This window comes from Podarcis melisellensis (genome assembly GCF_964234715.1).
Source record: "Podarcis melisellensis genome assembly, chromosome: W".
NCBI lineage: Eukaryota > Metazoa > Chordata > Lepidosauria > Squamata > Lacertidae > Podarcis > Podarcis melisellensis.
In genome coordinates, this window is record NC_138535.1 from 5,813,023 (window position 1) to 5,833,022 (window position 20,000).

Consider the following 20,000-nt stretch of genomic DNA (forward strand, 5'->3'; position numbering starts at 1 on the left):
GCTCCTTCAATTCCAGGATTGAACCCTATTCAATTTAATAATTCAGTATTAATTAATATATATTAATTAATTGCTCATTTAATTCCAGGATATTCCTATTCAATTTAATAATTCAGTATTAATTAATATATCTAATTATATTTTATATTTAATTTAATATTATATAATATATATATATATATAATTTAATATATATATATTAAATTATATATATATTATATTATATTAAATTACATATATAAATATTATATATATATATATTATAATACTGAATATATATTTCTATATTTCTATATATAAGTGTTTATATAGAAATATTTATTTATATATATATATATATATATATATATATACATATTATTTTTAATATATTATTAAATAAATATTGATTTCTCTTTCTCTTTCCCCAAATTTATTATATTATTAAATAATATATTATTATTATTATTATTATTATTATTAATTATGACATATATTATTTCAATCCTAGATCTTATCAAATTAGATATGAATTTATCCTTCCCCAAATGTATTGTCTTATTAAATAATAGATATTAATAATAATAATAACATAATCATATTATTTAAGGATTCAGCTTTCCCCCAATTTATTCTATTATTAGATCATGCCTATTAACAATAATTAATCAAATATATTATTATTAAATATAATTAATCAAATATATTATTAATTAAATATCAATTTATCTTTTCCCAAGTTGTTTTTTCTAAAATTATTATTATTATTATTATTATTATTATTATTATTATTATTATTATTATTATTATTATTATTATTATTATTATTATTATTATTATTATTGCAATTCTAGCCCTGCCTGGGGTCTCAGGGCCTAAAAACTACATTTCCCAAGGTGCACCTGGGCCTTGGCGTGCCCATTCCTCAGCTAATCCCGTACGCATAGCCTCATGGGGAATGTAGTTCCTGAAGGACGCTTTCCAAGCGATTGGGGAAGGAGGCGCGGCGATTGGCTGAGGCGCCCGTCAAACGAACCTTATCCCGCCTCCGACCCACGATTGTGCATGCCACTTAGAAGCGACGCGCCCATTGGTTGAGCCGACCTGCGCCGGCCTATCAAAGAGCGTAAGCCCGCCCCCTGCGCGGCATCCGACCCGCCATTGGCCCCGCCAGAGAAAAGCGACGCGCCCATTGGCTGAGCCTACCTGCATTGCCTACGAAGGAATCTAAACCCGCCCCCTGCGCGGCATCCGACCCGCGATTGGCCCCGCCCGCGAGACGCGACGCGCCCATTGGCTGAGCCTACCTGTCATTGACGTAACCCCCGCCCCAGGGGTGGGGCTTCAGGAAAAGCCGAGCCGCCATTGGCCCCGCGCCTGTGAAGGCGGCTTCTGATTGGCTGGGCCCTTCGCGCTCCTCATTTCTCCTCAGAAGGCGCAGCAATGGCGGACAGAGAGCTGAAGCGGGTTCCCGATGTGGCCGACGGCGTCTTCACGTACGTCCTCATCCGCGTCATGACGCCGGGGAAGGACGTCGTGCGCGGCTACGCCTGGGCCGAATATCCCGGTGAGGGGATAGGAGTCGAACGCCGGTTGCGGCTTCTGATTGGGCGAGGCGTAGTCACGTGGGAAGCGGAGGCGGGTTCCGATTGGGCGAGGCGGAGGCTTGAGGAAAGCGAAGGCGGGGATGGAACTTCGCTCATGACTTCTGATTGGGTGAGGCTTAGGAACGTGGATAGTAGAGGCGGGGAAAGAACGCCGTAGCGGGTTCCGATTGGGCAAGTGGATAGCGAAGGCGGGGATAGAATGACGGTGACGGGTTCCGATTGGGCGGGGCGGAGGCTTGTGGAAAGCGAAGGCGGAGATGGAACTTCGTTCGCGACTTCTGATTGGGTGAGGCTTAGGAACGTGGATAGTAGAGGCGGGGAAAGAACGCCGTAGCGGGTTCCGATTGGGCAAGTCCATAGTGAAGGCGGGGATAGAGCGACGGTTGCGGGTTCCGATTGGGCGCGGTGGGGAGAAGGGGCGGAGTGGGCCGTCAGCCTCGCGGCCTCATTGGTCGGCAAGGGCGGCGTCAAAACTCACCCGGAAGTGTTTTGAATTTCTTGGGACTGGAAGACGCCACGTGTTTTGCTATGTCTATAGTAATCAGATGTTTGAGTAATGTATATTATTATTATTATTATTATTATTATTATTATTATTATTATTATTATTACTATTATTATTATTATTGTTATTGTTAGATATTGATAATAATAGGAGACAATAAATAAAAGATTGCTAAATAGTATTTGCATATCGTATGTATTTTTTTTTTATTATTATTATTATTATTAAGTAGGCCCGAGGTATATATAAATTATGATTAAATGGGGTATATATAAATGGGATTAAATGGGGTAAATATAAATTATGATGCAGCATTCCGGTCCAAAAAGATTGTATAAGAAGCGAAGTTACAATCAATATGTTAAAACGAAGAAAAGTCATTATATATATATATATATATATATATATATAATGTAAAAATACAAAGTAATCCAATGGAGAATTTGAATTTATGAAGAGTCCTGTGTGAATCTAAAGCTTGCGCATCATAGCATAAAATAAAAATACAAAGTAATCCAATGGAGAATTTGAACTTATGAAGAATCCTGTGTGACTCAAAAGCTTGCGCACAATACCATAAAATAAAAATACAAAGTAATAAAATTGAGAATTTGAACTTATGAAGAATCCTGTGTGTCTCTAAAGCTTGCGCACAATACCATAAAATAAAAATACAAAGTAATCCAATGGAGAATTTGATTTTATGAAGAATCCTGTGTGACTCAAAAGCTTGCGCACAATATCATAAAATAAAAATACAAAGTAATCCAATGGAGAATTTGATTTTATGAAGAATCCTGTGTGACTCTAAAGCTTGCGCACAATACCATAAAATAAAAATACAAAGTAATCCAATGGAGAATTTGATTTTATGAAGAATCCTGTGTGACTCTAAAGCTTGCGCATCATAGCATAAAATGAAAATACTAAATAATCAAATTGATAATCCCAATTGATGAAGAGCTTGGATTGACCCGATCCAAGAAGAAGAGTCCTGTGGAACCCCAAAGTCTGCGGCTGTTACTGTATTTCCATGTTTGGTTGGAAGGGCACGGTAGAAATAAATTATTATTATTATTATTATTATTATTATTATTATTATTATTATTGTTGGAAGGGCACGGTATAAATAAATTATTATTATTAAATTGTTGTTAGTTGGGGTACAAATACATTTTTTGTTGTTGTTTAAATACATTTATTTTTGCTGTTGTCATATAAAGATCCTTATTATTAGGGCATAAATTTTATTCTTTTTATTATTGTATAAATTATATTTATGACATTTATTATAATTTAAATATCATTATTACTATTAGGGTATAAATATCAGTATAATTATCATTATTTAAATATCATTATTCCTAGTTGGGTATAAAGATTATCATTATTTATCATTATTACCATTAGGGTATTTATTATTATTATTATTATTATTATTATTATTATTATTATTATTATTATTATTATTACATTATTATTATTAGGGTATGAATATTATTATTGTTATTAGGGTACAAATAATAGATGTTGAAGACGCCTCACCGCTGACCTTCCTCGCTGCTCTCCTTGCGCCTCATCCTTTGGATTCTGGGAGTTGTAGTTTGAGGCTTCGAAGTTGCCCTCTTGTCCCCCAAAGGATTCTGGGAGTTGTAGTTTGAGGCTTCCAGGTTGCCCTCTAGTCCCCCAAAGGATTCTGGGAGATGTAGTTTCAGGTTTCTAAGGCGCTTTGCCCCCAAAGAATTCTGGGAGTTGTAGTTTGAAGCTTCTAAGGCGCTCTAGTCCCCTTTCAACACAGCATCCCTGCAAAGGATTCTGGGAGTTGTAGTTTGAGGCTTCCAGGTTGCCCTCTAGCCCCCCAAAGGATTTTGGGAGTTGTAGTTTGAGGCTTCTAAGGCGCTCTAGTCCCCCAAAGAATTCTGGGAGATGTAGTTTGAAGGTTCTAAGGCGCTTGGCCCCCAAAGAATTCTGGGAGATGTAGTTTGAAGCTTCTAAGGCACCCTCTAGTCCCCCAAAGGATTCTGGGAGATGTAGTCTGAAGCTTTTAAGGCGCTCTATTCCCCCTTCAACATAGTATCCCTGCAAAGGATTCTGGGAGTTGTAGTATGAGGCTTCGAAGTTGCCCTCTAGTCCCCCAAAGCATTCTGGGAGATGTAGTTTGAGGCTTCTAAGGCACCCTCTAGGCCCCCAAAGCATTCTGGGAGATGTAGTTTGAGGCTTCTAAGGCGCTCTATTCCCCCTTCAACATAGCATCCCTGCAAAGGATTCTGGGAGTTGTAGTTTGAGGCTTCCAAGTTGCCCTCTAGTCCCCCAAAGGATTCTGGGAGTTGTAGTTTGTGGCTTCTAATGTCCCTCTAGTCCACCAAAGCATTCTGGGAGATGTAGTTTGTGGCTTCTAATACCTCTCTAGTCCCCCCAAAGGATTCTGGGAGTTGTAGTTTGAAGCTTCTAAGGCGCCCTCTAGCCCCCCAAAGGATTCTGGGAAATGTAGTTTGAGGCTTCTAAGACACCCTCTAGCCCCCAAAGCATTCTGGGAGATGTAGTTTGTGGCTTCTACTCTGTAGCCCCCCAAAGCATTCTGGGAGATGTAGTTTGAAGCTTCTAAGGCGCTCTATTCCCATTTCAACAAAGGATTCTGCAAAGGATTCTGGGAGTTGTAGTTTGAGGCTTCCAAGTTGCCCTCTAGTCCCCCAAAGAATTCTGGGAGATGTAGTTTGAAGGGTCTAAGGCGCTCTAGTCCCCCAAAGGATTCTGGGAGTTGTAGTTTGAGGCTTCTAATGTCTCTCTAGCCCCCCAAAGAATTCTGGGAGATGTAGTTTGAGGCTTCTAAGGCACCCAAAGGATTCTGGGAAATGTAGTTTGAAGCTTCCAAGGCGCCCTCTAGCTCCCAAAGGATTCTGGGAATTGTAGTTTGAGGCTTCTAAGACGCTCTATACCCCTTTCAAGAAAGCAAAGGATTCTGGGAAATGTAGTTTGAGGCTTCTAAGGCACCCAAAGGATTCTGGGAGTTGTAGTTTGATGCTTCCAAGGTCCCCTCTAGTCCCCCCAAAGGATTCTGGGAGATGTAGTTTAAGTCTTCTAATGTCTCTCTAGCCCCCCAAAGGATTCCGGGAGTCGCCGCACGCCAGACAAGACCCGGGTTCGAGACGCGCCAAGCGTTTCAATTCGCTTTATTCGATCTGCGGAAAGAGGAGGTGGGCCGCCGGCTGGCAGGCGGCTCCTCCCGCCCGTCCGGAGGCGGGGCGGGACGTCGGGGGGACCCCCGGGCGCTCAGCGGCGCCCGGCGCCCCCCGCCTTTCGAGGCTTTGTCCTCACTGCGCCTTGGGGCCCTTTTCGAGGGGTTTCCCGATGTCCCGCCCGCGGAGTTTGAGGCCTGGGGAGAGAGGAGGGGGGGGTCAGCCGCGCCACCTCGAACCCGGAACCCCGCAACCCCACCTCGAACCCGCAACCCCGCTTACCGATGGCTCTCTCGATCTTGCCCAGCACCTGGTTGTTGGGGATGGCCTTGCCCGACTCGTAGTCGGCGATCACCTGCGGCTTCTCGTTGATTTTCTGAAAGAGAGAGAGAGGCTTGGCTCCGGGTTCCGAGTGCGAGTGCCGGGGCCAAAATGACCGAGGCCAAAAGCCCATTCCTCTTTCTTTCTTTTTTTAAAATTGGTTTTCCATATGATTTTCCATTTTTCCATATGTTCTTTTTATTGATTTCTATGGTTTTCTTGCCATTTTTAATTGATTTCTCCCCCCTTTTATTGTTTTCTTCCCATTTTTAATTAATTTCTCCCCCCTTTTATCGATTTCCCCCCATTTTTATTGATTTATTTTATTTTATTTTTATTTTATTTATTTTATTGATTCCCCATTTTTTATTGATTTTTCCCCCATTTTTATTGATTTCCCCCCCATTTTTTAATTAATTTTCTTTTCTTTTTTTGAAGCAAACGTACGTCAATCTCAACCATCGTTAAACCAAACTTAGTAACATTGTGAAGTGAATCTGAGTTCCGGGGCCAAAAGCGCATTCCTTTTTTTATTTTAATAATAATAGTAATAGTAATAATAATAATAATAATAATATATTATTTATACCCCGAAACTCACATTCACTTAACAATGTTACTATGTTAATAAGAATTATTTTAATAATAATAATAATAATAATAATAATAATAATAATAATAATAATAATAATAAATAAAAAAACCGGGGCCAAAAGCACATTCCTTTTTTTATTTTAATAATATTAATAATAATAATTGATTTTCCATATATTTTCTTCTTTTTATTGATTTTTATTGTATTTTCCCCAATTTTAATTGATTTCTCCCCCCTTTTATCGATTTGTTTCCATTTTTATTGATTCCCCCCCCCCATTTTTTAATTATTATTATTATTATTTTTTGAAGCAAACAAACGTCAATCTCAACCATCGTTAAACCAAACTTAGTAACATTGTGAAGTGAATGTGAGTTCCGGGGCCAAAAGCGCATGCCTTTTTTCATTTTTATAATAATAATTGATTTTTATTGTTTTTTCCCCATTTTTAATTGATTTCTCCCCCCTTTTATTGATTTTTTCCCATTTTTATTGATTCCCCCCCCATTTTTTAATTGATTTTCCCTTTTTTTTTTTCCAAAACGTCAATCTCAACCATCTTTAAACCAAACTTAGTAACACTGTTAAGTGACTTCCCTGGGGGCGTCTTGGCTCCGGGTTTCGAATGCGAGTTCCGGGGACCAAAAGCGCATTCCTTTTTTCATTTTAATAATAATAATAATAATAATAATTTATTATTTATATCATTTATTATTATTTATGTGTCTTCCTCGTATCCCCCTGGTTGAATTTCAGTTTTCCCTTTTAATGGTTTCCCCAAACGTATCTCCTTTTATTAATAATAATAATGATATTATTATTATTATTATTATTATTATTATTATTATTATTATTATTATTATTTTAACGCTTTTCCCAACCCAATATTCTTATATTGCTTTCGGAAACCCAATATTCTTACAAAATGAACTTCATCGCTTCACGTCTTTCTAATGATTTTTAATAGGAACCCTCGACAACAGCTAATCATTTGAAAGTATTTTAATTAATTAATTATAATCGAATTATTTTTAATAGGAACCCTCGACAACGGCTAATAACTTTTAATTATTTTAATTACAACAGAATTAATTATTTGAATCCTTACCGTCGCCAGGTCCTTCTGGGTCAGCCCCTTGCCCTGGCGCCCCTGCTGGATGACTTTGCCCACTTCCAGCGGAACCCGGTCGTGATGCAGCTCCTCCGTCTCCCGGTCCAGCTTGGCCGTGTTCTTCGTGATGGAGTGCTGCTTGTTCTGGCCCGCCGCCCCTGCGCGGGGGGAGAAAGCGAGGCGTCAACGGCGGCGACATCACTTCCTGTCCGGACAGGAAGTCGCAACAGGCTGCCTAGGTCTCTCTCTCCCTCTCTTCCCCGGTAAAATAAAATAAAATAAAATAGGACTAGATGCTTCAAGGAGGAGGAAGGAGGAGACAGGAAGAAGAAGGATGCTTCCAGGAGGAGGAGGAAGGAGGAGGAGACAGGAAGTAGAAGGATGCTTCCAGGAGGGGGAGGAAGGAGGCAGGAGGAGACAGGAAGTAGAAGGATGCTTCAAGGAGGAGTGGTACCCAAGGAGGAGGAGTAGGAGGAAGGAGGAGGCAGGAAGTAGAAGGATGCTTCAAGGAGGAGGAAGGATGCAGGAGGAGACAGGAAGAAGAAGGATGCTTCAAAGAGGAGGAGTGGTACCCAAGGAGGAGGAGGAAGGATGTAGGTGGAGACAGGAAGTAGAAGGATGCTTCAAGGAGGAGGAGGAAGGAGGCAGGAGGCGGCAGGAAGTAGAAGGATGCTTCAAGGAGGAGGAGGAAGAATGCAGGAGGAGGCAGGAAGTAGAAGGTTGTTTGAACGAGGAGGAGGAAGGAGGCAGTAGGAGACAGGAAGTAGAAGGATGCTTGAAGGAGGAGGAGTGGTACCCAAGGAGGAGGAGGAGGAGGAAGGAGGCAGGAGGAGACAGGAAGTAGAAGGATGCTTGAAGGAGGAGGAGTGGTACCCAAGGAGGAGGAGGAGGAGGAAGGAGGCAGGAGGAGACAGGAAGTAGAAGAATGCTTCAAGGAGGAGGAGTGGTACCCAAGGAGGAGGAAGAGGAAGGAGGCAGGAGGAGGCAGGAAGAAGAAGGATGCTTCAAGGAGGAGGAGGAAGGAGGCAGGAGGAGACAGGAAGTAGAAGGATGCTTCAAGGAGGAGGAGTGGTACCCAAGGAGGAGGAAGAGGAAGGATGCAGGAGGAGGCAGGAAGAAGGATGCTTCAAGGAGGAGGAGGAAGGAGGCAGCAGGAGACAGGAAGTAGAAGGATGCTTCAAGGAGGAGGAGGAAGGAGGCAGGAGGAGACAGGAAGAAGAAGGATGCTTCAAGGAAGAGGAAGAAGGAGGCAGGAGGAGACAGGAAGAAGAAGGATGCTTCAAGGAGGAGGAGGAAGGAGGCAGGAGGAGACAGGAAGAAGAAGGATGCTTCAAGGAAGAGGAAGAAGGATTTAGGAGGAGACAGGAAGTAGAAGGATGCTTCCAGGAGGAGGAGGAAGAATGCAGGAGGAGGCAGGAAGTAGAAGGTTGTTTGAAGGAGGAGGAGGAAGGAGGCAGTAGGAGACAGGAAGTAGAAGGATGCTTGAAGGAGGAGGAGTGGTACCCAAGGAGGAGGAGGAGGAGGAAGGAGGCAGGAGGAGACAGGAAGTAGAAGAATGCTTCAAGGAGGAGGAGTGGTACCCAAGGAGGAGGAAGAGGAAGGAGGCAGGAGGAGGCAGGAAGAAGAAGGATGCTTCAAGGAGGAGGAGGAAGGAGGCAGGAGGAGACAGGAAGAAGAAGGATGCTTCAAAGAGGAGGAGTGGTACCCAAGGAGGAGGAGGAAGGATTTAGGAGGAGACAGGAAGTAGAAGGATGCTTCCAGGAGGAGGAGGAAGGATGCAGGAGGAGACAGGAAGTAGAAGGATGCTTCAAGGAGGAGGAGGAAGGATGCAGGAGGAGACAGGAAGTAGAAGGATGCTTGAAGGAGGAGGAGGAAGGATGCAGGATGAGACAGGAAGTAGAAGGATGCTTGAAGGAGGAGGAGTGCTACCCAAGGAGGAGGAGGAAGGATTTCCAGGCACAGGAAAATCTCTTTTTACCTCTTCCCCTGAGACCTGCACATCTATATCAGTAAATAAATTCCAATAATAATAATAAGAATAATAATAAAGAATAAATTCCACTGGAGGAAACCTCCAAGCGACTCAAATACCGTTAGAAATTGCAAATACCGTTAAAAATGGGGGAAACTTACATTTCTTCGAGGTCTCCACGTCATCGCCTCGCCTCTGAGCTGCAACGACAGCCTGGGGCAGAAAAGAGGGGAGAAATTTAAAATATATATATTAATTTTTCTTCTTTTTAATTCGCAAATTCTGTATTTAATAAAGATTTTCTTAATTTGCACTGTCTCTCTTTTCCCTGCGTTGTAAAGTCTTCTCCGCAGATCTGACTCCTTTGTTATGAGACCAGCGCAAAGCCGAGTTAATTCTTATTCTTGGGGTTTTATAGAGAGATGTACAGATTTTTATTCATATTTGTTATTTGATTTATTAAATAAATACTATTTCTATTATATATATTAAATATTATTTCTATTATATTATATTCATAATATAATATAAAATTAATAATATAATATAAAATTAATAATAATATAATATAATCAGAATCAAACAAGGATCTTGTCTAATATAATCAGAATTAAACCAGGGTCTTGTCTAACATAATAAAATGACATTTGGGGGGGGATAGAATGATATATATATCTATCATTCTATCCCCCCCCTAAATTCAATATATGAATATATGAAAAAAAAAGGAAAGCAGAAAGAAATCAGGAAGAAGAAAAAACGTTCAACATTTCCGGATTATTCTAATACGGTCTGGAAACAACTTGAAATGTTAGCGTAAACATTTATTATTGTTATGGCAAATACCCTAGGAATCTTAATATGTATCAAATAAGAGGAAACCAATAATACGTATCAATTTTTTTAGAGGAAACCAATAATATGTATCAATTTTTTAAAGGAAAATAATAAGTTGTATCAATTTTTTTAGAGGAAACCAAGAATACGTAGACAAATTTTTAGAGGGAACAAATAAAAATTAAGGAATTTGTTGGATATGCAGAAGCAGAGCGGAAAGCCTGAATTGTTGTAAAATGAAAAGTAAATATATAAACGTATATATATATAATGGGACTGATTTATTCTCAATTCAATTTCAATGGAATGGAACTTATTTTTAATGCAATTTAAACGGAATGGAACTTATTTTTAATGCAATTTCAATGGAATGGAACTGATTTTTAATGCAATTTAAACGGAATGGAACTTATTTTTAATGCAATTTCAATGGAATGGAACTGATTTTTAATGCAATTTCAATTGAATAGAACTTATTTTTAATGCAATTTCAATGGAATGGAACTTATTTTTAATTTTTAATTCCATTTAAATTCAATGGAATGGAACTTATTTTTAACCCCATTTAAATTGAATGGAACTGATTTATTCTCAATTCAGTTTACATTGAATGGAACTTATTTTTAATGCAATTTAAACGGAATGGAACTTATTTTTAACCCCATTTAAATTGAATGGAACTGATTTATTCTTGATTCAATTTAAATTGAATGGAATCTATTTTTAATCCCATTTAAATTGAATGGAATTTACTTATTTTTAACCCATTTTAAATGGAATGGAACTTATTTATTTTGAACCCATTGAATGGAACTCACTTATTTTTAATCGAATTTAAATGGAATGGAATTCACTAATTTGAAATTAATTTATTTTTAATTCCATTTAATGGAACTTATTTTTAACCCAATTTAAACTGAATGGAATTCCTTCATTTTTCATCCCATTTAATGGAATTTACTTCTTTTTAATCCAATTTAAATTGAAAGGAATTCCTTCATTTTTCATCCCATTTAATGGAATTTACTTCTTTTTAATCCACTTTAAATTGAAATAATTCCTTTATTTTTAATCCCATTTAAATTGAAAGGAATTCCTTCATTTTTCATCCCATTTAATGGAATTTACTTATTTTTAATCCATTTTAAATTGAAAGCAATTCCTTTATTTTTAATCCCATTTAAATTGAATTTATTTCTTATTAAACTGAAGGGAACTCCCTTATTTTGAACCCCATTTAAATTAAATGCAATTATTTCTCCTTAAATTGTTCCTTTTTCATCTAATTCGAAGGGCACTTAAAATTTAAATCCCTGAATTTAATCAAATTTAAATCCAAATTTTCCATTATTTTAACTGAGGGAAAAAGTCTCTCTGAGGAGAATCGCGGGCGCCATTTTGAAGGGGCGTGGCCTGCCGCGCCGCCATTTTGGCGGGCCGGCGCCTCGGCCAATGGGAGACGCCGGGGGGCGTGGCCTCGGAGGAGAATCCCGGGCGCCCTCTCGAGAGGGCGTGGCCCGGCGCGCCGCCATTTTGGCGGGCGAGGGGCTGGGCCAATGGGAGAGGCCGGGGGGCGTGGCTTCGAAGGGCGAGGGGCTTTTGAGGGGCGCGTCGCGGCCTGGTCCCTTCACTACGCCCCGTGAGAGGGCCGGCGGCGGTCGTGCGGGGAGAGGCCTCTGCTCACCTGCTTAGACTTGGCCTGGGCCGCGCTGGGCCCCTTCTTGCGCAGCACCGTCACCGTGTCCCAGTCGCTCTCCGCCATGGCGCCGCTCTGGCTGGCTCCACCGCCTGCCCCGACGCTTATTGGCCGCTCAGGGAGAAGGGCCCGCCTCCCGGAGGCCCGCCCGCCAATCGGCTTCGCCGGGCCTGAAGCGGCGGCGCGGGATTGGCCGGCTGGCGGGCGTCACGCCCCTCGCTCTTCCTGGGGAGCATGCGCAGAAGGGAGGGTGGCGCTGGCCGGGCTGTAGAGCATGCGCAGAAACGAGCGTAGGTGGTTTGGAACGCCCCTCGCTCTAGGTTGGGGAGCATGCGCATAAGCGACGGTGAAGAGGCCCGGGCTGCAGAGCGTGCGCAGAAAGGATGGCCGGCTGCCCTCAACCAACATGGCGTCGGCGGCGCCTCTTCCGCCATTTCTTCCCACTCCCTCTTTCCCTCGTCCCATATATAATAATAATTAATAATAATAAGGAGAAATGCAGAAATGGGACCTCCAGAGGCATCTGGTCTGACCCCCGAAATGCAGAAATCTAGTCTAGGCCCCGCTGCCCTCAACCAACATGGCGGCACCGCCGCCACTTCCGCCCTTTCTTCCCCCGTTTCCTTCTTTCCCTCGTCCAAAATGGCCGCCCTCGCCACCCCCTCGCTCTACGCATGCGCAGAAGGGAGGGTGGTGCTGTCCGAGCTGTAGAACATGCGCAGAAACGACCCTAGGTGGTTTGGAACGCCCCTCGCTATATGTTGGGGAGCATGCGCAGGAGCGACGGTGAAGCTACCCGGGCTGTAGAGCATGCGCAGAGAGGATGGTCGGCTGCCCTCAACCAACATGGCCGCGGCCTTGCCTCTTCCGCCCTTTCTTCCCCCGTTCCCTCGTCCAAAATGGCCGCCCTCGCCACCCCCTCGCTCGACGCATGCGCAGAAGGGAGGGTGGCGCTGTCCGGGCTGTAGAGCATGCGCACAAAGGATGAGAGTGCTGCCCGGGCTGTAGAGCATGCGCAGAAGCGACGGTGAAGCTTCCCGGGCTGTAGAGCATGCGCAGAACGATGCCCGACGGTCCTCAACCAACATGGCGTCGGCGGCGCCTTTCCGCCCTTTCTTCCCCCTCCCTCGTCCCATATATAATAATCTATAATAATGAGGAGAAATGCAGAAATGGGACCTCCAGAGGCATCTGGTCTGACCCCCGAAATGCAGAAATCTAGTCTAGGCCCCGCTGCCCTCAACCAACATGGCGGCGCCGCCGCCAATTCCGCCCTTTCTTTTCCCCCCTTTCCAGTCCCTTTGCCCTCGTCCAACATGGCCGCCCTGGCAACGCCCTCGCTCGACGCACGCGCAGGGGCGGGGCCAGCCCTTTCCCGCGCTTTTCTCTCCTCCCAGCTGCTTCTCCTCAGCTCCTTTTCCCACGCCGTTTTGGCGCCTTTTTAACGCCATCAATTATTATTATTATTATTATTATTATTACTTTCCAAATTATTTTTATTTTTATTCTTAGAAAAGCCTGAGGGAAGTTTGCAATCTAGTACGTTTTGTCCCGTTTTTCATATTCTCTGGGGAGTGAAGGGGAATAAATGAGAATTATCCTCCATTTTTCAATTCTTACCATTATTATAATGGTTATTTTTATAAATATTATAAAAGTTTTATAATGTTTTGTCGTGTTTTTAAATACTAGGTGGCTGGGAAAGAGTATTAAATTATGATTATCATTAACTGTTAAATTATTATTAATATTATTATTAATATTATTATTAATAATAATAATCCCACCCACTAAGCCTTAACAGTATCATATTTTTATTTATTCCAATTGGATCTGAAACAATGTATTTGTTGCGGAAATCCCAGGCTCCATGTTACCAAGATCTTGCCTGAATGTATCCTTTCCACTTGACAGGGGAAAATAAAAATAAAAATAAATATATTTATATAAATATAAATAGAATATAATAAATAGAATATAAAAGCCACTCCTTTGCCACTTTCCTCCCTTCCAAAGGAAGGGATTGTTGACCAAGGAAAGCTGAATAATAATAATAATAATAATAATTATTATTATTATTATTATCCCCAAACTTGCCCACAATTCTCATGCTTATTCTTATAAAAGGGAGAGGGGAGTTTGGAGTATATGACGTTCGATCGTTTTTTAAAAAATATGCTGGGGAATAAATGATGACGATTCTCATTCAATTTTAAACTATTCTTATTATCATTCAATTTTAAACTATTATATGATTATATTATTAAACTATTATTATTCACAGGGTTATACTATATTAACTATAATATTAACTATTAATATTAACTATATTATTAATATAATATAATATAATATATATATATATATGTGTGTGTGTGTGTGTGTATAATATATGTAGTATATAATATATATATATATATATATATATGTATAATATATATAATATATAATATAATATATATATATATATGTATAATATATATGTTGTTGTTGTTGTTTAGTCGTTTAGTCGTGTCCGACTCTTCGTGACCCCATGGACCAGAGAACGCCAGGCACCTCTGTCCTCCACTGCCTCCCGCAGTTTGGTCAAACTCATGCTGGTAACCTCGAAAACACTATCCAACCATCTCGTCCTCTGCCGTCCCCTTCTCCTTGTGCCCTCCATCTTTCCCAACATCAGGGTCTTCTCCAGGGAGTCTTCTCTTCTCATGAGGTGGCCAAAGTACTGGAGCCTCAGCTTCACAATCTGTCCTTCCAGTGAGCACTCAGGGTTGATTTCCTTCAGTATGGAGAGGTTGGATCTTCTTGCAGTCCATGGGACTCTCAAGAGTCTCCTCCAGCACCATAATTCAAAAGCATCCATTCTTCGGCGATCAGCCTTCTTTATGGTCCAGCTCTCACTTCCATACATCACTACTGGGAAAACCAGAGCTTTAACTATACGAACCTTTGTTGGCAAGGTGATGTCTCTACTTCTCAAGATGCTGTCTAGGCCTGTCATTGCCCTTCTCCCAAGAAGAAGCGTCTTTTAATTTTGTGGCTGCTGTCACCATCTGCAGTGATCATTGAGCCCAAGAAAGTAAAATCTCTCACTACCTCCATTTCTTCCCCTTCTATTTGCCAGGAGGTGATGGGACCAGTGGCCATGATCTTCGTTTTTTTGATGTTGAGCTTCAGACCATATTTTGCGCTCTCCTCTTTCACCCTCATTAAAAGGTTATTTAATTCCTCCTCACTTTCTGCCATCAAGGTTGTGTCATCTGCATATCTGAGGTTGTTGATATTTCTTCCGGCAATCTTAATTCCGGCTAGGGATTCATCCAGCCCGGCCTTTCGCATGATGAATTCTGCATATAAGTTAAATAAGCAGGGAGACAAAATACAGCCTTGTCGTACTCCTTTCCCAATTTTGAACCAATCAGTTGTTCCATATCCAGTTCTAACTGTAGCTTCTTGTCCCACATAGAGATTTCTCAGGAGACAGATGAGGTGATCTGGCATTCCCATTTCTTTAAGAACTTGCCATAGTTTGCCGTGGTCGACACAGTCAAAGGCTTTTGCATAGTCAATGAAGCAGAAGTAGATGTCTTTCTGGAACTCTCTAGCTTTCTCCATAATCCAGCGCATGTTTGCAATTTGGTCTCTGGTTCCTCTGCCTCTTCTAAATCCAGCTTGCACTTCTGGGAGTTCTCGGTCCACATACTGCTTGAGCCTTCCTTGTAGAATTTTAAGCATAACCTTGCTAGCGTGTGAAATGAGTGCAATTGTGCGGTAGTTGGAGCATTCTTTGGCACTGCCCTTCTTTGGGATTGGGATGTAGACTGATCTTCTCCAATCTTCTGGCCACTGCTGAGTTTTCCAAACTTGCTGGCATATTGAGTGTAGCACCTTAACAGCATCATCTTTTAAAATTTTAAATAGTTCAGCTGGAATACCGTCACTTCCACTGGCCTTGTTATTTGCAGTGCTTTCTAAGGCCCATTTGACTTCACTCTCCAGGATGTCTGGCTCAAGGTCAGCAACCACACTACCTGGGGTATACGGGACATCCATTTCTTTCTGGTATAATTCCTCTGTGTATTCTTGCCACCTCTTCTTGATGTCTTCTGCTTCTGTTAGGTCCTTTCCACTTTTGTCCTTTATTATGGAAATCTTTGTACGAAATGTTCCTTTCATATCTCCAATTTTCTTGAACAGATCTCTGGTTCTTCCCATTCTATTGCTTTCCTCTATTTCTTTGCATTGCTCGTTTAAGAAGGCCTTCTTGTCTCTCCTTGCAATTCTTTGGAAATCTGCATTCAATTTCCTGTATCTTTCTCTATCTCCCTCGCATTTTGCTTGCCTTCTCTCCCCCGCTATTTGTAAGGCCTCATTGGACAGCCACTTTGCTTTCTTGCATTTCCTTTTCATTGGGATGGTTTTCGTTGCTGCCTCCTGTATAATGTTACGAGCCTCCATCCATAGTTCTTCAGGCACTCTGTCCACCAAATCTAAATCCTTAAACCTGTTCCTCACTTCCACTGTGTATTCATAAGGGATTTGACTTAGATTGTATCTTACCGGCCCAGTGGTTTTTCCTACTTTCTTCAGTTTAAGCTTGAATTTTGCTATAAGAAGCTGATGATCTGAGCCACAGTCAGCTCCAGGTCTTGTTTTTGCTGACTGTATAGAGCTTCTCCATCTTTGGCTGCAGAGAATATAATCAATCTGATTTCGATGCTGCCCATCTGGTGATGTCCATGTGTAGAGTCGTCTCTTGTGTTGTTGGAAAAGCGTGTTTGTGATGACCAGCTTGTTCTCTTGACAGAACTCTATTAGCCTTTGCCCTGCTTCGTTTTGATCTCCAAGGCCAAACTTGCCAGTTGTTCCTTTTATCTCTTGACTCCCTACTTTAGCATTCCAATCCCCTATGATGAGAAGAACATCCTTCTTTGGTGTCACTTCTATAAGGTGTTGTAAGTCTTCATAGAATTGGTCAATTTCAGTTTCTTCAGCACCAGTAGTTGGTGCATAAACTTGGATTACTGTGATGTTAAAAGGTCTGCCTTGGATTCGTATCGAGATCATTCTATCATTTTTGAGATTGCATCCCAGTACAGCCTTCGCCACTCTTTTGTTGACTATGAGGGCCACTCCATTTCTTTTACGGGTTTCTTGCCCACAGTAGTAGATATGATGGTCATCCGAACTGAATTCACCCATTCCCGTCCATTTTAGTTCACTGATGCCCAGGATGTCAATATTTATTCTTGCCATCTCATTTTTGACCACCTCCAACTTACCCAGGTTCATGGTTCTTACATTCCAGGTTCCTATGCAATATTTTTCTTTACAGCATTGGACTTTCCTTTCTCTTCCAGGCATATCCGCAACTGAGCGTCCTTTCGGCTTTGGCCCAGCCGCTTCATCAGCTCTGGATCTACTTGTACTTGCCCTCCGCTCTTCCCCAGTAGCATGTTGGACGCCTTCCGACCTGAGGGGCTCATCTTCCAGCGTCATAACTTTTATATGCCTGTTGTCTTTGTCCATGGAGTTTTCTTGGCAGGGATACTGGAGTGGCTTGCCGGTTCCTCCTCCAGGTGGATCACGTTTGGTCAAAACTCTCCACTATGACCTGTTCATCTTGGGTGCCCTGCTCGGCATAGTTCATAGCTTATATATAACACTTCATAGTTCATAATATATATATAAGATAATATAATAAATATATATATATATATATATATATATATATATATATATATAATATATATAATATAGTATAATATATATATAATACTATATTAACAGTATAGTATTTGAATGGTTTCAATCGGGGGGAGAAGCGACTCCAGAGGAACTGGCGGTGATGATAATAAGAATAATAAGAATAATTCATTTATTCTTTATATAAGATAAAGTGCAATTCTCCATCGCTTTCCCCCTCAATCAGCCCTTAATGTATTGAGCTTTAAGCAGTTGATTTGTAACCAGCTAATTCCTCCAGATCCCAATTCCTCCACTTATTATTATTATTATTATTATTATTATTATTACCCTTGTGGTTCCTTCTCAGATTTCTGCCTTGCGACGGGTTGGACTGGATGACCCTTGGGGTCCCTTCCAGCTAGATGCACCATAATAATAATAATAATAATAATAATAATAATAATAATAATAAATGATATGATTCTTGGGAAAGGGCTTCAGAAAGAAGAAACAGGGGCAAAGCCCATTTCTTCCTTTCCCACTTGATTCTTTCTTCCGCTGCAATCTGGGCTGGAAATATTCTAGATTTTTCCTCTTTCGCTTCTGGGGAAAATAATGGACATTATTGATCTTTCTTAGGTCTGAATTCCTGCTCTGAAAAGGAGGAATTAGAAGAAACGTCGCCTGATGAAGGGAGAAGAGGAGGTGGAGGAAAACTCAGCTGCAGGCATAAAGGTAAAAGGGAAAAAGTAGAAATAGAAATGGACATCTAACACTTAAGAACATTTTTAAACCACCCCAGTCCTGATATATCCCACCGACCCCCCTAAGTACATTACAATAAAAATACAATAAAGTGTTTTTATTTATTTGATTGGCACCTCCTGGCTTCCCCCCTGTTGGTGAGGTTTGTCTCCTTTTCCTGTCGAAAGGGGACAAAGCAATGGGTGGAAAACTGAATTTCTTCCGATGAAGCGTTGCTTTAACCAGGTACCATCTTTTTCGGAGCCGGCCAGGCTCATCTCGAGAGCCTTAAGAGCTGGAAACTTGCAGGACCTGTTGATTGAAAGACGGAAACATGCGCACCCGGGAAAGAAATCCTGCCAGGTTCCTGGACACAACCCAGGCTTGGTATTCACACAGGTTCCCTGGGTGGCATTGGCAGCTGGAGGGGCAGCAAGTCCTGGGTTCAAGCTGAAGATCAGCTCTTTCCTGGGGGCCTCAAACAAGCCTTGGGCTGCAAGGGGAATTCCCTCTCCCTGCATTCAGGATGCGCCTGCCCTTTCCCCTGAGCTGAAAAAGCACCTTCAAGAAGTGACACGGTCGTCTTCCAGATGTGCAAAGAACCCCCCTCGCCCCACTGAACGGGACAGCAAGCCTCACGCCCAGATCTGGAGCATAAATGGGAACCGGGGAAGCTGCCTTATAAGGCGTCGGACCCACTACTCCATCTAGCTTAGTAATGTCAACACTGGCTGGCAGCAGCTTGCCAGAGTTTCCGGCCTGGAGAAGCCGGGGGTTGAGCATGTGCTGTTCTGCAGGCAAAGCCACTGAGGTTCCAGCTCTTCCCTTTAAAAAGAAACGAAGATTGTAGTCCTATCGACCTCTGCTCCAACGTAAATCAGAGCCAGGGCACACAATATCCGTTTGGGGCATCTAAAACTATGAAAAGGGGCTTATAGATCTTGAGTTTCTGACACTGCTCAACCGCATATTCAATCAAATGCGGATGCCAAACAAATGAACTGAAGCCTGTCTCTTTCTCTAGAAGGCGTCCGATGGGCGTTTGCGCTGCCTCCCTTGGTTCTCTCGGCCTGATGCGTTTTGGGGCTTGGCTGGTCCTGGAGTCTTGCAGTTGCTCTGGCCATATCTCCGGATCATCCTTCAAACAGCCTGGAGAGATCTCCTGTAAGTCCCACTTCCTCTGGCAGTAGTAATGTTTATTTTCCTATCTATGTCTATTCCAGTGTTGGCCACACGAGATAATATATAGGGAGAAAGACCCTTGAAATGCAGAGATGGGACCCCCAGAGGCATCTAGTCTGACCCCCGAAATGCAGGGATGGGACCCCCAGAGGCATCTAGTCTGACCCCCGAAATGCAAAGATGGGACCCCAGAGGCATCTAGTCTGACCCCTGAAATGCAGAGATGGGACCCCCAGAGGCATCTAGTCTGACCCCCAGAAATGGGACCCCCAGAGGCATCTAGACTGACCCCTGAAATGCAGATAGGGACCCCCAGAGGCGTCTAGTCTGACCCCCAGAAATGGGACCCCCAGAGGCATCTAGTCTGACCCCTGAAATCCAGAGAGGGACCCCCAGAGGCATCTAGTCTGACCCCCAGAAATGGGACCCCCAGAGGCATCTAGTCTGACCCCTGAAATCCAGAGAGGGACCCCCAGAGGCATCTAGTCTGACCCCCAGAAATGGGACCCCCAGAGGCATCTAGACTGACCCCTGAAATGCAGATGGGGACCCCCCAGAGGCGTCTAGTCTGACCCCCAGAAATGGGA

General features: G+C 42.2%; 1 protein-coding gene and 1 long non-coding RNA gene across 2 annotated transcripts; one reads left to right on the plus strand and one right to left on the minus strand.

The window, feature by feature from the left end:
- Nucleotides 1–1,499: 1,499 nt before the first annotated feature.
- Nucleotides 1,500–19,417, plus strand: LOC309361126. The gene is made up of 3 exons (XR_014164352.1): nt 1,500–1,546; nt 18,127–18,222; nt 19,256–19,417. It is a non-coding gene; the product is annotated as an uncharacterized lncRNA (long non-coding RNA).
- Nucleotides 5,311–11,880, minus strand: LOC309361124 (endothelial differentiation-related factor 1). The gene is made up of 5 exons (XM_081896077.1): nt 11,788–11,880; nt 9,428–9,479; nt 7,292–7,452; nt 5,550–5,643; nt 5,311–5,464 (listed from the first exon to the last, which is right to left on the minus strand). Exons 1-5 carry the CDS (start codon nt 11,863–11,865, stop codon nt 5,403–5,405), a joined length of 447 nt encoding a protein of 148 aa, XP_081752203.1. The 5' UTR covers nt 11,866–11,880; the 3' UTR covers nt 5,311–5,402.
- Nucleotides 19,418–20,000: the final 583 nt, after the last annotated feature.